At 37.3% G+C, this 22,979-nt stretch overlaps 1 protein-coding gene across 1 annotated transcript in view; it reads right to left on the bottom strand.

Annotated features, from left to right (window-relative positions):
• Positions 1 to 10,626: 10,626 nt before the first annotated feature.
• Positions 10,627 to 22,979, bottom strand: part of LOC133528680 (eIF-2-alpha kinase GCN2) — a 45,961-nt gene continuing 33,608 nt past the window's right edge. Inside the window, exons 22-28 of the mRNA XM_061866146.1 lie at positions 21,587 to 21,720; positions 20,046 to 20,208; positions 19,231 to 19,445; positions 17,016 to 17,101; positions 15,801 to 15,931; positions 13,518 to 13,699; positions 10,627 to 12,142 (exon numbers count right to left, since the gene is read on the bottom strand). Of these exons, the coding sequence (XP_061722130.1) occupies positions 11,995 to 12,142; positions 13,518 to 13,699; positions 15,801 to 15,931; positions 17,016 to 17,101; positions 19,231 to 19,445; positions 20,046 to 20,208; positions 21,587 to 21,720 (1,059 nt within the window). The 3' untranslated portion in view covers positions 10,627 to 11,994. The remainder of the gene's footprint in view (positions 12,143 to 13,517; positions 13,700 to 15,800; positions 15,932 to 17,015; positions 17,102 to 19,230; positions 19,446 to 20,045; positions 20,209 to 21,586; positions 21,721 to 22,979) is intronic.

The following is a 22,979-nucleotide window of genomic DNA, read 5'->3' on the forward strand; positions in this document are numbered from 1 at the left end:
CCGAGTGAGACAAAATAACATGCAAGTGACCTTTAGATTCGAATGTCATTTCAACGTGCGGGGCCTAATACAAGTTCGAAATATTTGGATTCTATTATCTTTATCCCTTTCACGTCATTAGCAAAAAGAAAGAGACAAAAAAGTGCATACGTAATTCAACGGTATATTGACGGTTTATAATAGACCCCCGAAATAAGTCAGACCGCATCGTTCCAAAACACCCTACGAGTCTTCATTCGTAATAATTAATTAATGAAATAAAAGTTTAAAATTTAATAAATACACCATATTTTACGTATTTTATTATACAATCAAAACAATGAACTTATACAAATTTACGCAATTGTTATGCAGTAAATAATTCTACTTAACTACCTTTAACGATCTCTACTATAGTTGACAAATAGTAGTATCCGCAATTCGGACCGGATCTTAGAAAGTTTTTTTTTTACAAAAAAAAAGTTGGCGATTGAACTGTCAATTGATGTTCGTTAATTCATTATTTTCGTATTATTTTATTGAAACTTTCGTTTTGTTTTATTGCGGTAATTAAAGTTAAATGTTAGATTACCTTCAGAAAACATGAGTTAAATAGTGATCCGTCCTTCTGGATTACATTTTTTCAGGTTGTATTTTTTGATGGCTGACTGACGTGAAAATTTTTGTGTACTACACGAGATCAAAGTTATTTACATCTCGTGCGCTTATGAGTCCCTTTCTACGCTCAAGATTCTAAATTAGATTCACGAGCGTAGCGAGTGAATCTATTATAAAAGCTTTCGCTTGCACGGGACTCAAAACAAGCACTCGAAGAAATATCAAACTTTGCTCTCGTGTTGTACAAATAACTATTCTATACATCTCGCTCGCACTTATATGCGAGTACGAGCGAGATGCATAGAAAGTTAAGGTGCTCTTATAGTCGGATTTTAGTTTTTTGAGGGGGTGAAGCAGACGAAGTGGTAGAACAGGCAGGAGGGCGCCCCGCGCGCTGCGCCCGCTGTACGCCTACGTCCTTATTCTGACGCCATCCTTATTTTGGTTTGTTAGTTCCGGGAATATATATTGATTATGATTTATACTTAATGAAATTAAAAATTAGATAATTATATACAATACTAAAGTATACCGCGGCAAACTGAGAACCTAGTAAAATTATACCAAAGAATTTTATGACTAAAAAATTGTACTCACAAATTCAGACAAAGGTTACAACTGTCTGCTTTAAATCATATATAGATACCTCATTCATAACTTATTTAACCTTAAAAATGTAATAGAAGTCAATTTGGGGTCAGTAGTGAAAAAAAGGAAAAATACTAGCAAAGGTAAGATAATTTGTGGGAGTGAAAGTGGAAAGGTACAATTTTGCAGGTATTGAATATGCCTATGTAGCTCCAAAAAGTAGATAAAATTTGCTATCTTCACAAATAAGAACCATGGCTCTAACTGACTATTTTTTTTATCGACGACGATTATAAACTTCAAATGCAAAAGTCGAGAAAATTGCATTTAAAGTTTATAATGGCAAAAAACACTTCTACTTCGAAGTTATATAGTGATGAGTATAATTTACTGTTTAATACAGAAGCAGTCTGTTGCCCGTCACTCTGTCTCTAATCAAATCTTGCAAGTATATTTGAGCCACAGTTTGCCGATGAAGTTGAAAATTTGCATTCATATGTAAGTTAGGTGACGAGCTGATCTGATGATGGAGACAGGAGGTGGCCATAGGACCTCTGTGGCCTAAAACAATGAAACCTAATTGTGTTTGAAATTGTTAGAATTGTCTCGATGAATTATTTGTCTGTGGAAATAAAAGTACAGTCAGTGTTAAAAGCTTGTACCTAAAATGTTTTTTTTTGCCAAAAATTTAAATTAATTCCTAAGCATAGCGAAGGCAACCCTAGTATTACTATAGTTATTTGCGTTGCATTAAAGGACATTCTATTGTCTTTTGTGTAGGCATCATAACGGTAAGTATCCGCTTTCTTCTTTGAGAGATTTACCAGATGAAGAGATTCACCAATCAGCTGAAATAACTTAATGCGTAATTGATTTTGGCAAATGAAAATAAAATAAATGAAGTTTCGAGGTCACTAATGTTCTAAACATTGGAAAAAAATACACATCCTCGGGACTGGTGACAACCATTTAAATCAAGTACAGGTTGATGAGAATGAACAAAATTATTATGTAAGTATAATTTTTGATACTTTGAAAACACGTCGTGAAATGGTAGCCTGAATAATAAATCTTGAGGCTGGAGAAAGATACTAAGAAAGCATAATTTGACTGGTATTATTGTACACTTATGTTCCCTAGGCAGCGATTAATAATAAACATAGATGACGAACTAGCTCTGCAAAATGACCCCACACTTATTGTGCCAAAGCGGGAGGGGCATCGACAATGTGCTGCGGAGCTGTTTAGTTCGCAAATGGCGGCCCGTTGTCACAGTCGTAGTAAGAATATTTAAATTATATCTTTAACAAAAAAATATGCCTTATTGTGCGGTTAAATGATGTGCTAGTCGTTTCATCAAACACTAAAAAAATATGCGATTACCCTTAACGTATAATTAAGCTAGAGTCATATTATTTTGATCTCTCTTGATCAAAACGGGTTTTATAAGGGGATGTTATGCACTTTTTAAACAATCAATATTTAAATACTTTAATTTTAAATTTGTTCAGGTTGTTTTATTTATGGGAGTAAATACTAATCGTCGTTGTAGGTGACGCTTTTTTATGTATACATTTTTACCAAGTCCCTAGTATCTCGCTGCTATTTATAACTTCTCATTAAGTTCGCGAACGGCTGAACCGATTTGGCTAATTTTGGTATTGGAATATTTTTAGGTCCAGGGACGGTTTGAACGGTGAAAAAATATGGAAAGATAGGAAGGAAAATAGTCGCTTTGATACTCATCGCAGGTCATGCAATCTTCATAAATTTCATCTTCAGTCATCTCGTCCGTTTTTAGCCACTGTTCTTTTATACGTAGGTCAACGTTGAACAGGGAATCGGCTCGAAGCTGGAGTTTGTTGAAGGCCGCGGTGATTTCGTCGATATTTGTTGACTCTAAATTAGCTTCAAATTCGTTTTTCGCGGTTGTAAAAAGCCTCCTGGCTATACCTCGTTCTTTTCGTAATATTTCCATTTTAATTATCGGTCGCCAGATGAAGAAAATTACATGAAATATAGCCCGAATGAAAACACGCACGAAACGTTTAGCCATTTATTTTAGAGTGACACATGTAAAATCAAGAAAAATATAAATTTAAATATTTGACACTGCTGATCTCAAAAGAGTTTGCAACAGATACATAATGTAAATAAGTGTATACCATGTGGTATATTTAAATATGAAAGTTAATTAACCAGAAATACTCGTACTAACCAAAGTCAGTATTGGTTCTTGTAAAAATACCTAACGGAACAGGCCTTATAGTATAACACAAAGCTATTACAGCCATTTGAGCTCTTCCACAAAACTCATGTAACTCGGAAACTAAAGTCGTGAATTGGTACCTTTCATTAAGCACTCCCACATATTTAAATCCAGTATATCTCCTGCATCCTGTATGTGTTAAAATTGTAGGTGTTCCAATATAATGACTTATATAAATTAAACAAGCGGATTAATTTAATTAGTTTACGTTTATAAATAGGTATTCAAATTGATGATTACTGTAATAGCCATTTAAAATATTTTTTTCATTTCTCATGCTCTGATAGTAGGTCGTTGTTGTTCTCAAAAGAGTGCAGAAAATGAAAGGTTTCTGCTCTAGTCTAGAGAGAGTCTAGAGTACTGAACTTTCTTAGTACGTTTGTTTCTATTTTTACGATAAGCATTTCTGAAGTATTTTACTTTCCTCGTATTAAAAATGAAAAGTAGAGTGTTTAACTCGGGTGCAAGGCACCATTTCATCCGTTGGTTAATCGTGGCTGAATGCCGGACGGGTGCGTGTGTAAAACTTGTCAAAAAAGATAATATGACGGACGGATGTCTGAATTGTCACCGTATTTAAGAATCAAGTAGCTTAAAAACAAGTTTTTTCTTCGCAAGTGTGATGAAAACATTGTGTGTATAATATATTTGTGTATTAATAGTGTGATTATTCATTTTATGTAACGTCCTAACATGCTAAACTAGCACAGGTCCGTCGCTGACAGTGGTCACGGGCGTACTGACGGTATTGCCGCGCAGGGTACCTAACGTTTAGTAGACAAAATGTTGAATTCATAATTATATTATAATTAAAAAAATTAACGCATCGATAAAAGGACAAGCAAAATCTTAGAGTTACTTAAAAGCTATCGAATGAAGTAAGTTTCATATTGATATTCGTCATAGTACTTCTAAAATATCGAAACAAACACAATTTTAAGCATATTTTCAAAGCAATAATCTATCGAGAAAAAGCTGAACAATTGCTTCTGACAAGCAGAAGGCTAGTACAAGGACTGAAGTTATACATACTAGAAAATAATCGATGAAATCCTTGTACAAGCCTGTAAGTATCGAATTAAAAATAGCGCATTTTACTATACACCGCGCTTTAAGTTCTCAATAGCATTTATTTCAGTTCGAACTCGTGGTAGCCACACTGAACGTGACTCGAGCGGGGTCGATTATTATAGACAACGACTTTGTTATTACGGTGACTAATTATAGATAATTTCAACCCAGGCCTTTATCAGGTTCAGGAAAAAATATAATAACTATAAAATAAAAATAAAAACCTACTTACACGCTATATGCCAACAAAATCTATTTTATGCCAAAAATGCCTTACATCATATTGGAAAAGAGCTGATACTCAACGCAAACTTCTGGATCGATTTCTCTGAAACATAACGTTTTTTTTTTCAATTTTTTGTACATGGCAAGTAATTTTATTAGTAAATAAATAAATATTATAGGACATTATTACACATTTTGACTAAGTCCCACAGTAAGTTCAATAAGGCTTGTGTTGAGGGTACTTAGATAACGATATATATAATATATAAATATTTATAAATACTTAAATACATAGAAAACACCCATGACTCAGGAACAAATATCCATGCTCATCACACACGTTCCAAAGGTTGTCTGGAAGAGATCGCTTCTTAGCGATAAGACCGCCTGTTGTTACCTAACTTTTACGCGTTTTTTCATTTCCTGTCTATTTTTAAATGTATGGTGCACAATAAAGAATATTTACTTACTTACACGAATAAATGCCCTTACCAGGATTTGAACCCGGGACCATCGGCTTCGTAGGCGGGGTCACTACCCACTAGGCCAAACTGGTCGTCTATTATTAGTAAAACTGGCACTTAAATAAATTTATACTTATTTTCATAAAACCTAATTATACATTAAATTAATGAGGTAGTGCGCAGTGAATGGAGAATTCATCTTGAAACGCGTTTAACCACCATTTTGGAGTCAACGGCCGGTAGTCCACGTGCTCCTTGTAAAGTCCAGCTATCGCTTTACAAGAGCTGATAAAATCACCGTACACTGTCTTGTACTAACCGTACAATTTAAGTCGTATTTAAAACTCCGAAGACCTTGATACTGGCGAAATAGTCACACTGGACTGAAGCCATACTTTAAAAAAGCGGCCAAGTGCGAGTCGGACTCACCCATGAAGGGTTCCGTACCATTTATGACGTATTAAAAAAACTACTTACTAGATCTCGATGAAACCAATCTTCGGTGGAAGTTTGCATGGTAATGTACATCATATATTTTTTTAAGTTTAATATTCTGTTATTTTAGAAGTTACAGGGGGGAAGGGGGCACGCATTTTACCACTTTGGAAGTGTGTCTCGCGCAAACTATTCAGTTTAGAAAAAAATGATATTAGAAACCTCAATATCATTTTTGTAACCTATTCATAGATACCCCATACGTATGGGTTTAATGAAAAAAAAATTGAGATTCAGTCCTAAGTATGGGGAACCCCAAAAATTTATTGCTTTTTCTATTTTTGTGTGAAAATCTTAATGCGGTTCACAGAATACATCTACTTACCAAGTTTCAACAGTATAGTTCTTAGTTTCGGAAAAAAGTGGCTGTGACATAAACGGACAGACGGACGAACATGACGAATCCATAAGGGTTCCGTTTTTTGCCATTTGGCTACGGAACCCTAAAAAGAAGATACACTATTAAAATCTTTCGGGTTCCTCGTGTTACAGTATTGTTGTGTTGTACGTGTATAATTGGGAGTATTATTTGCAGATATTTACTTACTCCTATATAGTTACTTCTTCCTATATAGCGTTATCCCGGCTCATGTCATGAGAGCCCCGAGTGCGTCGACAAGATGCCATTCGGTAACGCTCCGTAGCGACCGACACGCAACTGTCTCTGTCGCACTAATATGGAAGAGTGATAGAGACATAAACCATAGATTAGTATCTATTCACAGATAAAAAAGATATCTTAATTCAAAACGCAAAACTCTCTTGCGCACGGTTGCTTGAATAAAATAATAAATTGCTTAGTCCAATAAATAAGTCTTGAGTTAAAAACAACATAATTTTTTAAAGGAGAATAAAAATTATTTAGTTTTATCTTTACACATTTTTAAAGCGAATGGTAGTGATTTGAGTTAAGATATTAATTATTCGCCGCAAGAAAAAAACGTCTTAGCAAGAGATATAGCACGCTCTTAAAAAACGGTTTTATCTTGAGTAACTCTTCCTTAAACCAAAAATATTACCAAATTCCAAAGAAGAAGTACCAAAATTGTCCTTTGAAACTTTTAAGTTTTTAGGCAAGAGCGATTAATTCTTGGTTTGATGTTTTCAATATACAGTCAAGAGTTAAGCTATTTTAAAAAAGAAGCACCAAAACTTTGTTTTGAGACTTTTAAGTTTTTATACAAGAGGCATTAATTCTTGGTTTGATGTGTTCAACCTACAGTCAAGAGCCAAAGCTATTTCAAATTTTTCCTTTGAGACTTTAAAGTTTTTAGACAAGAGCGATAAATTCTTGGTTTGATGTTTTTAACCTACAGTCAAGAGCCAAAGCTATTTCAAAGAAGAAGCACCAAAATGTTGCTTCGATACTTAAGTTTTTACGCAAGAGCGATTAATTCTTTTTTATCACTTTTAAAGCAGTTTACTGAAACAGTAATCGACTTATAATTAAACGAATAACTAACTAACTTATAATTAAATATACTTTTAATTAATTATTCATTTATGCACTCTATATCTATACTGTTTTTATTAGTATTGAACGCTAACCAAATTTTGGTGGTAGCTACTGGGAAAAAAAATCCCACCTTTTACCGTTAGTAGCTACTGGGAAAAAAAAGTTAGTGGTAACTAGTGGGATTTTTTTCCCAGTAGTTACCACTGATAAAAGATGGGAAAAAATTCCCAGTAGTTACCACTGGTAACAACTTGGTGGTAACTAGTGGGAATAACCCAAAAATCCCCGCAATTTGCGAATTTCAATTTTCGTGGTAGCCCCCCTGGTTTTCGTTTCACTCGATTTTCAATCGACAACGGGAAGGAAGGTTAAATGATAATCTGGCCAAGATCGCAGCGAACCATTGTATGACGGCAGCACAAGTCTAAAGTGTCTGTATAATATATCTAGCTTTTGCCCGCGATTTTGGTGATGAATGAATCGATGATTCATAAAATCTACCTTAAATCTTTCCCCTAGCCTCAAAGTATCTCCACAGATACCCAATTTCATCTACCGGGTTAAGCGCGAATAGGTAAGACAGACCGAGTCACTTTCGCATTTATTTATTTAGAGATTTAAACGAAGCTAAGAGACTTGTTTTTGTGAAAATGGCCCTTGAAACCAAGGTAAGTTAAGTACGCACTCGTTCATACATCTAAGTACTTAATAACTATATCGTTGGTAATTTGTCGTACCTACTTACTCAAAGATAACTGCTATCGTATAAAACCGTAAATGTAATATAAACGGTACCTACCTCGATTGTTTATCACTGTTTGTTTGAGTCAGTCTCTGATCGAGTCGAGTTCCTTAGCTACACGTTCAAAATAAAAAGTTATTCGTTTAAAAACTGTACTCATGCGATAACTGTAAAAAGTTTTAAGTTACTCGTGCAATGTGTTAAAATAAATGGATCCAGAGAGGCAACCGCTATTGTCCGATGTGAGGTGTCGGAGAGTGAGGTAAAGTGGTTACATGTGATATATAATACATGAGTTCATAGTGGTAATCAAAGTTATGTTGGCATACTTTTACTTACTTTGAATTATGTAGGTTCAACTAGAGTAAAATAAAGTTAACATTTTCATATATTGTGTTCAGGGGGCCCACCGCGAAAACAGAAATCCGCAAATTGCGGGTATCTTTCTCTTTTAATCTCACTAAGACGTAATTCATAAGTTACCTTATTAGGATTTTAGGGTTCCGTAGCCAACTAAAAACCCTTATAGTTTCACCATGTCCGTCTGTCCGTTCATTCGCGGCTTTGCTCCGTGATCTTTAGTGCTAGGCTAGAAAGCTGCAATTTGGTATGGCATAAATCATGCACGGCGATAGAACGGTAAAATCGAAACTAGAAAAAAATGTTGTTATCGATTATTGGAAGTAACTTTTGCTTGAAATCACATGAATATCAGCACATCTTTAAGAATATTAAATTTGTAATTAAAAACTTACTTTGTCTCTAATTGCCAAAAATGTTTAATGTTTGATATATTTGCATATTAACCACTTTTATACATCTCAAATATTGTAAATGTAAACAAGGTACTGATATTTGGTGAAACACAAAAAGATTCTTTTTCGGGCCCCAAATCGGGTCTGATATCAGGCCTGGTAAAGTGTGGATGTAATTGGCACTTTATACGACTTAATTTGCGATGTAAGGTGCACAAGTACACAGCCCTTAGGGCTCCTTTACACGATGGCCCATCGTATGCCAGTCTAAGGGACGCAGCTATGCAGTGGAATGGGATATCAATATCACTTGTTCCCTCTAACGCATAAATGCGTCCCTTGGACTGGCCTACGCTGGGCCATCGTGTAGAGGAGCCATTACAAGGTTCCCAGCTGTTTATTATTTTGACATAAGTACCTAACCTAACCTGGCGACCTCACACTGTTACTAAACACTTCATAATGCGTTGTCTGTGCAGTCTACCGCTAACCTAGAACACAGGTTCCAAGAAACGGCACTTCAGTCATATTAATAACGACAAACCTTCCAGAGCTCTAACCTTCGAGGAAGTACTCGCCGTCCGCCAGAACAGCATTTGGCGTCGCTGCCGTTTGATCCTGATCCTGATATTCTGGGCGACGATAGCTATGTTCCTGTCTATGATAACCTGCCTGCTGCTGAAGTCACAATGTCGGCCAGAACTGGCCAGTGTGAAAGGGATACCACCAGTACATCTGACGTTGGCACCGCTCATAGCGACAACGCGAGCTGATGCGTACATACTCTAATTATGGGATGTAAACTCACTAATTATGGCCAATGAAATTTACCAGTTAACGTCACCTATTTTTGTTAAATTCACCACTAATGCTAGACTATAATATACTCTAATGCAGCCATACTCAACTTTTTTTTATTAAGGCCAGTTCAGACGAAATGACCAAATCGACCGATTTTATCAGAAAGGAAATCCATTCAATCCAATTTAATCACCAATTTTAGTTTTATGGTGATATTTGAGCGCTCTAAATTTCTTTTTAAAGGTAATTCGGTCATAATCGGTGGTCGAAAACGGCGAGCCAAATAGGGTTGTTTCCAATTTTTTGAAACGCTTGTATTACGTTCTATATTAACTAAAAGTTGCCCTAAAATTCAACTTTTATAAGTATGTTAAATTAACAAAATATATTTTGACAGATGCTTTCGCGCCCAAAACGCTCTTTGAAAGTTGTGTGACGTCACAGTTTACGGTTTGACACATAACTACATACACACGTAGAAGATACGAACTGTCAACTGACATTTGGCATTTGTTGTTTATCGCCTAACTCCGAGAGTTGTGACGTCATCAGAATCTTCAATGACGTTTCGAGTTTGGTCACGTGACGTGTGCCAAAAGATATTTTAAATTCAATATTTACAAAAATATTGAAAACATTAAAATATTTGCAGGCGTACATAGGCTACGGATACTGATTACCATCAGGCAGGCCGTATGCTTGTTTGCCACCGACGTAGTATAACAAAAAAAAATATGGTCATTACAGGCCCCCTAAAAGTAGTTTAACATGTTCTTATAATCCAAAATAATTTATTGGGATACAATTCTGCCCTAAGATTTGTAGATGGAAACAACCCTATTGGCGTTTGCATCCACACCACCCGATTTGATCAGAAAATTTAATCAGATTGGTCAAAACTTGTTCCCGTCGGGACTGGCCTTAGGTGATGTTTGGATGGCAAGGTTAACTATGTTCACTTGGCGGGTAACCTAAAAAAAGCCCGCGGGCCGCAGTTTGAGTATCGCTACTCTAATGTAATTTGATGTCTGTATAAATGCAATATAATATGTTATTTTATAGAATTTAAGATTTTGCAGAGTCTGTTGTGGCGTCCATACCGTCTAGCATGCTAGCAGGTCTGCACTATTGAATTCTATTGTATTTTAGCCAAACGAAATAAATATTAAAAATAATACCATTTAATCAACGATTACAAAATTAATTATTTTAATTTGTACAAATCATTATTATTTAACTCTGCCTGTTCACTTCACAATATTTGCTTTTGTATAGAATATATATTTGCTTTTGAGCGTTTACCGCGAAACAAGAAAATCTAAATTTCGGTTTTCGCGTTTCCCAGTAGGCCCTTTGTAAACAAACCGCCTTGATGCATCAATGTCATATTTTATTGTCTGTGTAAACTTGTCAAAACCAGTTTAAGGCGCAGTATTTATAATTCAATCTATGGTTTACGATGGGTGCTAGTGCTGCACTCTGGCGGCAGAACAATTGCAGTAATACTACCTATATAAGACAAACTATCGACAAGTATAAATGCAGATTTACATCTTAAGTTATTGTATAATAACTTAATAATTGGCACATAAAATCTCAGTTTAAAAAATATAAAAACATTCCATGCAGAAATTTAAGTTTTATATCTTTACGCACATGGTTGAAATTACATTTGGATAAATTGACTACTTTCATTTTTTATATTGCACAAAAAATTACAAATTTAAAATTTAAAGTAGTAGTAATTTATAAAATATATAAACTACTTCATTCCGAGCACTCTTATTTTATTAGTAAAGGTCCAGTCGTCATCGGATATATCGGAGCGGCCGAGGTTTTCAAAAATATCTGAACACGCACTCTAGCGCCTTGGCAATGGAGGGCTGGAGGCATGTTAAGATATTTATGAGCACGTTGGCCGCTCCGATATATCTGATGGCGACTGTCCAAATATAAGTAAAGAATGCAAAATAGTTTTAAGCCGCTTTTTAGTGCACTTCACACACATTACTTTATTAAGTAACTGGCGACAGGGAAGGAGCAATACGGAACCCGGTTATCCAAACCGTTATCATGTACTTGGCGCAAAACCTTTTCATTTCGGTTTCGCTAGAAAAACCGCTATTCTTAAACCGGTTTTTATGAGAAAAGTTCTTGTCAAACTAACCGATTACGAGCCATAAAAACCGGTTTCTTCCTATGTCGTGTCTATGTTTACGTGGCACACCACCAGGCCGGCTAGCCGTTTTGTTTCTCGTCGAATAAACCGTTTTTTTAGGTAACAATAAAGTTCTTCAAACGTTCGCGTTCTTATAAAAGTTCGGAGGAAAACCGAAATAAACCGGTTTTAACCGTTATTTTATAAACCGGTTTAAAGCCTTGGTGAGAAGCACATATTTGTAGAGATATGTGCTTCTCACCAAGATGAACTGTAGAGTTTCTATCGTATAGCTTTGTGTGGGTGTGTGAAGCGCTTTAGCAACGTCTATTGTTGGGTGCAGCGCAATAAATGTACAGTTTTGTTTCCATTTTCAAGTAATAAGCCTACATAACGAGTCGGGTATGGAATACAGCGCGTACAGTTGCGTTTCGTCTGAAGACCGACTCTGGCTGTTCTGTTTGCTGATGTTGATCAATTCTTCTTGAGCTTCTTCGAGAATTTTCTGACGTTTTGGGTATCTGAAATAAAATAATATACTGTACATTTTACAGTTCGGTGTGCGGATTGTCATTTGGCATAGGTTAATATGATAAAAATCATCTGGGACAGATACATGTGCGGGATGTTATATATGTAAATATTTAAACTATAGGAAAAATATTGGAAGTGATGCGATATTATTTTCGCTGATAGACTGAAGCACAAACTGAAGATAGTAATAGTGATACCTGAATAAATAACAGTTTTTCGTGCATTTCATTAATTTCAGTGATTGTACACTTTTGTTTGTGTTTGTCATTCATTCACCGTTAATTCTGTTTTACTCATTTCCTCAAAGGTTAACTGGAAGAGATCCCATACAGGGATAAGTTCGCCTTTGTTGTATTTAATTTACTCTGTAACTGTGTTTTTCGTGTTTTATTTCTATGTACAATAAAGTATATACATACATACATATTTAATAATAGTCATTTTCTGAAGAGCGCACAGAGACATGTTTTTTTTTAATTATAGGACATTATTACACAAATTGACTAAGTCCCACAGTAAGCTCAATAAGGCTTGTGTTGCGGGTACTTAGACAACGATATATATAAGATATACATATTTATAAATACTTAAATACATAGAAAATATCCATGACCCAGGAACAAATATCCATGCTCATCACACGAATAAATGCCCTTACCAGGATTTGAACCCGGGACCATCGGTTTTATAGGCAGGGGTCACTACCCACTAGGCCAGACAGGTCGTCAAAAATTGAGACACAAGAGATTGAGTGGAACAATTTGGTGACGACCTGTGCGATGGCATTATGTAACTATATTAAAGTACAATAAAGTGACATATATACACACACACACACACATTAGTCGCGGCGAGGCCGAAGGCTTGAGTTCCATATAGGCCAGGAACGTTCATAAGAGGCGCGCTCTATACGCATAGGGCAAGCTTATGCGGTAAAAACTCCATCTTTATTAGCAAGCAATTATGCTCTAAAGGATTATGGCACGAAATAATATATTAATCTGTATATTTTTTGACGATCTTAGTATGTATTCATCTTTATATTCGATTGTAATAGAAACATGTAATACTTATTGAGAAATAAATGAATCTAAATCTAAATCAAGCCCACGGCGAAACTTTGCTAGTACTTATTCAGTAACGACCTGTGCGATGGCATTATGTAACTATATTAAAGTACAATAAAGTGACATATATACACACACACACACATTAGTCGCGGCGAGGCCGAAGGCTTGAGTTCCATATAGGCCAGGAACGTTCATAAGAGGCGCGCTCTATACGCGTAGAGCAAGCTTATACGGTAAAAAACCCCGTATTTATTAGCAAGCAAGCCCACGGCGTAACTTAGCTAGTACTTACTCAGTAACGACCTGTGCGATGGCATTCTGTACATCCTGCGCGCGCAGCGGCGCGGCGAGGCGCGCGGCCAGCGCGCGCACGCAGGCCGCGTCGCACGCCAGCGCCACGCACGCGCACCGCACGCGGCTCAGTAACGGTTGCAGGCCTAGGTTCACTAAGGTGGACGTCAGCTGGGTGTTGATCTGTGGGCCGATTCAATTTTTAAATCGGTCGTTCTCCGGTTTATCTAGTCTAAAATCAGTGAAAAAAGACCAGCAGATTCTGAATTTGAGAATTACCATAACAAGATCATAATTCCAGATCAATTTGTGTACAATCGGGAAACAACATGGTTAATATAAAATTATATCTGAAAAATGAAGTGACGAAATATAATATATATACGTGCCTATGTCGAAAGTTTAAAGGGCCATATGTACTATAAAATGTTGTACGATACACGTGCAAATAGGTAATTCGCAACTCGTGTCGATTGAAAACACTCCCTCCGCTCGTTTAATTCATCGCCACTCGTTGCAACTTTCCTACTTTTCGCGCTTGTATCGTAATGTACTATATTTTCTTTAAACTGAATGCAGTTCTTTTCCTTATCACTGACATGCAGGTCGCAATATAAATAAGGGCGAGTGGACTGGCAGGATATTAATAAACAAAATTATCGTAATTGTGCAGGTCGCCTTATCTTCAGGGTTCACTAGATAGTTATGTTTACCTACTATAAAGTAAGGGTTCGCGCAAAGAGGTAGAGTAAATAAAATTTTGACAAAAAAATCATTTTTGGTAAAGTCAAGTTATTAACCTTTTGATCGCCACGCGTATCGTACGGGGCGCGTAATCGTGAACCTTGTCGGTACGCATGAAAGTTGATATTGGGCTGTAGCCTCGCACGTCATATGACATCTTTGGCGGTCAAAAGGTTAAATATCGACACGGACAAAGTTCCAAAAATATGTATACCTTATTGCCCGTGCATTAAAGTAGTGTGTACATATTTTTGGCACTTTAATACCTTGACTGTACAAGCTTTTGTCGTTGACAGGCAACTAATACTCATTGAGACAATTCTAAAAACCCCAAACACAATTAAGTTGCGTTGTACCATCACAGAGTTTCTATGGCTCCTGTCTCCATCATCAGATCAGCTCGATGATACCATCATATTGCATTGTCACCCGACTTACATATGTATGCAAATTTACAGCTCAATCGGGAATCGGGAAGTGGGTCAAATTTAGGTAAGAATTGACCCACAGACTAACTTTTACATAATAACAGGGCTAGTTAAATAAAGGCTTATAAATGAAATAAGAAAGGTACATTAAGAAGATAACATAGTTCTATGGAATATATATATATATATATATCAAAGAATAGAGGATGGCGCCACTTTTTGATAATCAACAAATTTGATACATATCAGTGACAGAATAAGGATCAAAGTCAAATGGCGTTCTAAAAATTTTAATCATGTGTCGAAAGATGGCAGTAAATTTACTGTAAAAAAAAAAAAATTCAGTAACTTCTTTACTTAACAATATGCAGGTTGGCGTCTCTTTTTATGTATACAAGATACCTGTGTAAAGAGACACCGCTCTTCCTTACTGGTTTGCTAAGTAACAATAAGCAATACGTCTGTGGAATGCTCTCCCTCAGCCTATCAGACAAGCTCAGAGCAAGCTTTCATTCAAAAGCAAGTTGCGAAAGCACTTATTTGAAAACATTCGTGACTAAATGTCTGCGTGATATCTCACACTAATAGGTACATTATTATTATATATATGTATGTTTATTTATATATATTGAATATGTATATGTGTAGGTATATTTAAAATATATATTTGTGTAAGTATAGTATCATAGTAGTATCGACTTGTGTCTATTTCCATATCAACTCGTTACAATCCTGCACCAAACTAACTATTTCTGTTTAGCCCAATGGTTGACTGGTAGAGAATGCCTCAAGGCGTTAAGTCCGCCATTTGTACTCTTTTTGTAAATTTGTGCAATAAAGTTTAAACAAACAAACAATAACAAAACAACGGTTAAAAGAAACAAAAATATAACTAAAAAAATTAAATTAAGTTACATTTAAATTTACGTTGCAGGAATTTTGCATTTACTGTGTCTACAAAGTTTTATTTGACAATCCACCTCTATTTCAAATTCTCTTTGCTATTATGTATGTTCTTATAATAGTATTCATGAATGTATAAATGTCAGATAACACTCGAGGAGTAGAAAAAATATCTTGCATACTGGTAAAACAAATAATGTAATTCTCACCGAATTTTCGCAGTATCTCTTAGAATTCTTGGTCATTTTCTCGCTGGCGGTTATAAATGTGACAGAAATGTTGGGACTGTTGGACTTTTCCACATCGTTCCAGTTTTGGTACGTTAGGCGGCTGTTTGTACCTGAAGCAAAAGTTTAAAATTAAGTTATTAATATTCCTAGTACATTCTCCATACCTGTGAGATGAAGATGCTGAGGTGGGCGGCCGGTGTAACGAGACTCGATAAAGTACACAAAGAACACATCAGAGGAAGCTACAAGGTCGCCCCCATCACTGACAAGATCAAAGATTCCCGCATGAGATGGTACGGACACGTCATGAGACGAGATGAAGATCATGTCGTCAAGAAAACTACCAGACAGCAAGAGATTTGAAACAGGCCCAGCTGAACGAAGAGACAACCCGGGATCGACCGATCTGGCGCATGAGAACGAGGTGGGCCGACCCCAAATAATGGGAAGAGGCACGGAAAGAAGAAGAAGATGTAGAAATAGTACATTATAGAGACCGGGAAACGAAGGGTTGCAGGCCAAGTAGACCGAGCGCGGTCTACACAAATTTGACACCCACCCGCTATCTTCAGTTACTCGTGAGCAAGATGCATGTATACACCAGTATACTGGTGTATACTGGCCCGAGAAAATCTCTAATGCCAGCCTCTGGAGATGCTGCAATGAAACCCCGATCGACCAGCAGATCAAGCGCCGGAAATGGAGTTGGATTGGGCATACACTCCGAAGGGATCCTAAACACATACCGAGGCAAGCCCTAGACTGGAATCCCCAAGGAAAAAGGAAACGTTGCCGTCCAAAGCAGACCTGGCGCCGGACTATAATTGCAGAGGCGAAGGCTATTGGGAAGACTTGGAGCGAACTCAAGCACGAAGCTCAAGACCGATCCAGATGGCGGCGCACTGTGGACGCCCTCTGCCCCATCTAGGGGACATAGGACAATAAGTCAAGATGCATGTAACTGCGTAGAAATATCGGGAGCTCGAAAACAATACAAAAAATAATCACGGTCCATATCCCGGTGGACTAAAGTCTATTGGAACATGTTTCAAATTTTCGAAAACCTCTAACAATTTCATTTCAGTAGTCGTAAATTGCAAAAAAAAATGTTGTTTTGTCTAGATCTTTTCGATATCTCTTCGGACTTTTTGGACAGTTTCCGCAAGTTACATAATAATATGAAATAATTCTTACTCTCAGGCGTCCTCATTGTTTCCGGATTCAACTTCTGTTTGACAAAATCCACTGCGTCGATGTACGGCACTTTGAACTCTAAGACCCTGCAAACAAAATACATTTTAAAATAGACGTTCAAAGCAAAATCATCCTAAGCTAGGTTAATTTTTCCCGATGTCATTTATTTTTTGAAATATCTTAGGTACAGTCGAGTACACAGATATCTTTACAACCCAACATTTCAAATATATGTCAACGCGACCTTAAAGTCAGTGTCATAGAGGCGTGTAAATATATTATTGGCATGTTGGCTTGTAAAGATGTTGGTGACGTCGACTGTACACTAAAAAGTTACCTTCTTGTATACTGCAACGCACATAAGTATTTAGGCGAATCAACTTTTTGATCGATACAAACCTGCACACACAACTAGCATGTTTTAAACTTCGTTGTAATATTTCACCTTCGAATAATCGTTTTTCTATGATTAGATTAGATATATTTATTCTTTTTGACTAGACTTAAAATATTTTTTTTTTGTACTGACCTTAATAAATCGATTATAATATTTTAATTAAATCAAGTGCAAAATATTAAATATTTTTCATAAATATATAATCAGGGCTGGCAATTGTATACGGAAGATCATTTCTGCCAAATCTCTACCTCTAGCAGGAAGCAATTTCTCAAATGTTTGTGCAGTTTAAAATATGTTGCTTGCTCGATTAGTTTCGAGAAAACCGACAGTGATTGGCCCCCGAAATACCCAAACTTTGCACCTCCTGACTTATTTCTGTGGGGCTATAAAATGAAAAATTACGTCTCTATGCTAACAAACTGATGAAATGTAAACAGTCAAAACCGACTATCCGACACAAATTTACTAAGATAACGCCCAAAATGTGTGAAAATATGCTGAAACTTGCGATGATAATGGCTTACATTTGCATGCTGTTAGAGATGGACATATGTCAGACATTATGTTCCGCATGTATTTGCCAACGCTGAATTTTTTTTTAATAATACTTAATATTCTTTGAACTTAATATAATAAAAATTTAAAAACAAAACGTATACTTCTTATTTGCCCATTTATATGCTTTATATGAACCGCTCAGACGTTGGCAACGACGGTGTTACCAAAACGCACCAACCTAATATGAACTTTACCAACTCAAAATAAGGTTCGTTCTTCCCTGTCTCCATTATAATATCTTATTCCACAACATTGAAGCTCAATTCAATCTAATATGGACCGTACTATCTATAAAATAGGGTTCAATTTTTTTCCCCCTATGTCCGGTAGAGCAAACCCCAGAATCTTCCCGCGCCACGGTTTCTCTGACTACTGAGGGCCTACCGCGAACACCGAAGTTCGCAAATTGCGGGCATCTTTCTCTTTTACTCCAATTAAGGCGTAAGACGTAATTAGACAGAGAAAGATGTAGGAAGTAGGCCCTCAGCATTGGGGCAGGGGCAGCAATTAAAGCCGTCAACCCAATATGAACCTTACTATCAAATCAATAAGACTTGATTGTTTCGACTGTAGCTGTCCGCTCGGACTCTCACGTCGCCAACTAGAACCACGTAGTGTTAACCTGATTTCAACCGTACTGCCTACAAAATAGAGTTCATTCTTACCTATCTCCACAATAACAAACCGCTCGCACTCCTGAATTTTCATATTCGAGTATTAACCCAGCGCCGCTGTTATTTCTGTCTACAGTATTGGAACAGAAGCGGCAGCAGATACCGTCAACTTAATATAAATCTTACTATCAACACAATAAGACTCTTATTTTATTGTTTCTTTCAACTCTAGTTTGCCCCTCGGACGCTTAACCCGCAAACTAGAAGCGACCAGCGTCAACTTAATTTGAACCGTACTGCCTGCAAAATAGAGTTCTCCCCCTGTCTCCACTGTAGCAGGCTAACCTAACTTCAGAATCTACATATCCGGAGGCCCACAAGTCTCGGGCTATGTTGGCCCGTCGATCCAATAAGAACCTTACGTTCAAGGCAACAAGACTCTTATTTTAATGCTTCTACTGTGGCGGGCCACTCCCACGCTCATGCCACTACCTGTAAATATGAACTTTACCGCCTTAAAATAAGGTCAATTCTCACCTGTTTACACAGCCGGCTGCTCGCGGGCTTGTTATATTTAGGATGCGCGCTGGCTCGTGTCAAGCTAATATGAACTTTAACACTTGAAAATAGAATCCTTTATTACCTGTCTCCACTGTACCAGGCTGCTTTAACCCCAGAATCTTCATGTTCCAGAACTATGCCAGCGCCGCTATTTTCTCGGTCCACGGTACTGGGGCAGGGGCAGCAGCTGAGGCCAGAGGCCCACAGGTCTCGGGCTAGGTGTGCCCGTTGGGAGGCCGCGAGGCCGTCGCGGCCATTGCCGGCTGTGCCGTGGACGTTTACGCAGATGAGAGTTGGCTAAAAAAATGCAACGTGGTTATTTTGCATGTTGTTACAATGACTTACAATGAATTTTAAATGTTTTTTATTTAGAATACAGTGTCAATTAAATAATATAATGCATAATTAAATAGATTAGGCATGGGAAATTAGCATTGCCTTTTTCTATTTGAAAAAATTGGTAAAAGAAAAAACAATTCATTTATAAAGTACACTGTTATATGGTCGTAGAAGAAAAATGTATTAAACGAGTGCAATGTTTTTATTTTATGACCGTTTTTAATAGAAAATATCCATCTGACCACTACAAGTAATATCCCAACAGAAATTTTGGCGAATTGGAAAATATTACAACGATAAACCACTTAACGACTCACACAATAAGGTTTAAATTACTTCGCTACGTGCAGTATGAGGCATCTCCGACTCCATTTTCTTCACTATGGTGAACATTCTTTCTAGACATATAGAAAAATCAACTTTGCACTCACACAATATGGGTCAAATTAACTCGCTAAGCGCAGCACGAGGCATTTCCGATTACTCCGACTATTGTGACCATTTTTTCTAAAGACAGAAAATGCAACACTATGCCTTACACAATAAGGTCTAAATTACCTCGCTAGCCGCTGCGTGAGGCATCTCCGACTCCATTTTCTTCACTATGGTGGCCATTCTCTCTAAAGACATCGAGAATCCGACGCAGGAACATTTCTGCTTGGCACTGTCGATATCTTTTGTTCGGGCTATCTTGCGGAACTCTTCCACCAAAGCGTCGTATCTGGTGGTTAAGTAATAACTATTAGTTTATGACTTATACATACACAGATTCAATTTTAAAATATTCTAGTATTTAAACACATTCGAACAACTGTTACGACAGGAGTAATTTTGATTTAAAAAACTAATTATTTTAGTTCCTATTTTTTTATGTCAGTTCTGTAACACTTTTAACCTGTCGTTTACCCAGAACAAATATCTCCGGTCAAAAAGGCCATATTTATTTGTCAAAGATTTGAGACAAAATTACCCCTCTATTTACCCCGGCCGGAGATTTCCGTACAGTATTTTGTGCCCCTTATTTGTAACGTACGGAGATCTCCGGCCATTTTAACCCCAGTCGAAAAGCAGTTTTAGTAAAATCAAAATAAAGCTGCTTTCGGCTGCGAATTTGCTCGGTTGCAAAAAAAATCCGTCGTAACAAATCTGGGATGGCCCACGCGGGCGGGGAGCGGGAGACTATTCTCCGGCCTGGGTAGATAGGGGCGCTGTTTTTGACAACTTGGTAGACGACAGGATAAATAGATGTCTATTTTACTAAAGTGACGCTCATATTTTGTATAGAAAACCGAAGAGTCTTTGACTCAGATCTTCCTAGCATTCTCCCGGCTGTAGGCATGTAAATTCCGGAGAAAATCAAATATTTTTGTCGGGAATTTTACCAAATTTGGATTTTCGGTTTTTTCCTGTTTTATTCAGAAAAATTAAATACGTCATACACAATGCCACTGATGAGTGATGACAGTGTCAATTATATAAAATGCCAGAAACTAACACATTAGACGTGCAACCTTAACCTTCTTGTTTAAATTCCCAATTAAATTCATAATGGAAAAATACAGAGGTATAAAAAAAACTTGTTTTTACAGAAATATTGTAACCGAAGTTTGGATTGTTTTTATCGAAAGAAAACGATTCTTTAGATTTTTTTCGGGTTTTTTCAACGCTACCCGGCTGACATCGCTCGGCAACCTAATTCAAGTTTTTTTTTATACCACGACGGTGGCAAACAACCATACGGCCCGCCTGATGGTAAGCAGTCACCGTTGTCTATGGACGCCTGCAACTCCAGAGGTGTTATATGCGCGTTGCCGACCCTTTAAAAACCTGTACACTCCTTTTTTGAAGAACCCCATACTGTAGCCCCTCGGGAAAACCTCGGAAGGGAGCTCATTCCACAGCCGGAGCGTCCGCGGGAGGAAATTCCTCTTGAACCGCACAGTGCGCGACCATTTAGGTTCTAGGGTGTGAGGATGAACACCCTGTCGACGGCGAGCGGTGCGGTGATAGAATGGCACAAGCACTAGTTTTTATCATTACATTATTGGGACACTTTAATTTTGAGTAAAATATAGAAACCGCACTTTTTCTAATGATACCTGCCACCAGCAGCAATAAGGTCTCCGGCGCGACGTTTGGTATGACGCTCGTCGCGTGCGATGGACATCTGCCAGAACACACCACTGTGCTGTGTCGCGTTGTACGCCAAAAACGGCGCCACAGTTATCGGACACTGTGAACAACAAAGGCAAAACTGATCAGGACATTATATCACAAAATATTTAATAGATAATTACGTACAAGAAGCGCTGGTGGCCTAGGGGTAAGAGCGTGCGACTTGCAATCCGGAGGTCGCGGGTTCAAACCCCGGCTCGTACCAATGAGTTTTTCGGAACTTATGTACGAAATATCATTTGAAATTTACCAGCCGCTTTTCGGTGAAGGAAAACATCGTGAGGAAACCGGACTAATCCCAACAAGGCCTAGTTTACCCTCTGGGTTGGAAGGGCAGATGGCAGTCGCTTTCGTAAAAATTAGTGCCTACGCCAAATCTTGGGATTAGTTGTCAAGCGGACCCCAGGCTCCCATGAGCCGTGGCAAAATGCAGGGACAACGCGAGGAAGAAGAGGAGCAGTAGAGGGGGGTCAACTCATTATGGAAACCTATAAAAAGTTGGCCCGTCTTTGCAGATCCTGAAGGCTAATTAGAATAATTATAATTAACTTATTAAGTTAAAATAATACAGCATGGTTATATTCAACTGACACAAATGGAAAATTAAGTTAAAATAATACTCATGGGGAAATTAACTGCCATCAAACCGCTTCGCAGTTTGGCAGTACTATTCTGATGCAACACATATGTACCGTGTATTATGAGAATAAATGATTAATAATAATAGTAGAGAAGATTTAATCTGTAGTATTATGTATTTTAGCGATTTCAACGGATAGATTGAAGAAGAAATTAAATAGTGCTTACTGTATTAGCCGGGTAGCCGGACGGATAGTGCAGCTCTTGTCATTTGTTACATAAAAAAATGGAACCTTGCGTAAAGTTGGACCTTTAACGACATTAAAGTGTATAATAGACATCAGTGATCAAAAAGTGAACTGCAGGTGTAAAATATGTGATAAACTAAAGTGTTAATCAAGTAAATAGTAAGTAATTCCAAACACGGACAAAAGTCGCTCAGTACCGTCATCACAGATATTGTATAGTGTAGTTACTCAAACGAATAAGAGCCTAAAATCTTAGATTTTGCGCGGCGTTTATGTCGAGTGTTTCTGAAGCCGCGTTGTGTAAATCTGAAGAACTTGTATAGAAAAGTGAACGTTGTTTTAATACCACTACGGTCGTGTTTCGTGATCGGACATCGAATTCAATAAAATAAACCACCGGCATTATTTGACTATTTTGCATTAAATTGATGATAAATCCTACAATGAAGTGCATCGGTTGTGATTTACCAGTAAGCAGCACCGAACTACT

This window comes from Cydia pomonella, chromosome 19 (assembly GCF_033807575.1).
Source record: "Cydia pomonella isolate Wapato2018A chromosome 19, ilCydPomo1, whole genome shotgun sequence".
Taxonomy (NCBI): domain Eukaryota; kingdom Metazoa; phylum Arthropoda; class Insecta; order Lepidoptera; family Tortricidae; genus Cydia; species Cydia pomonella.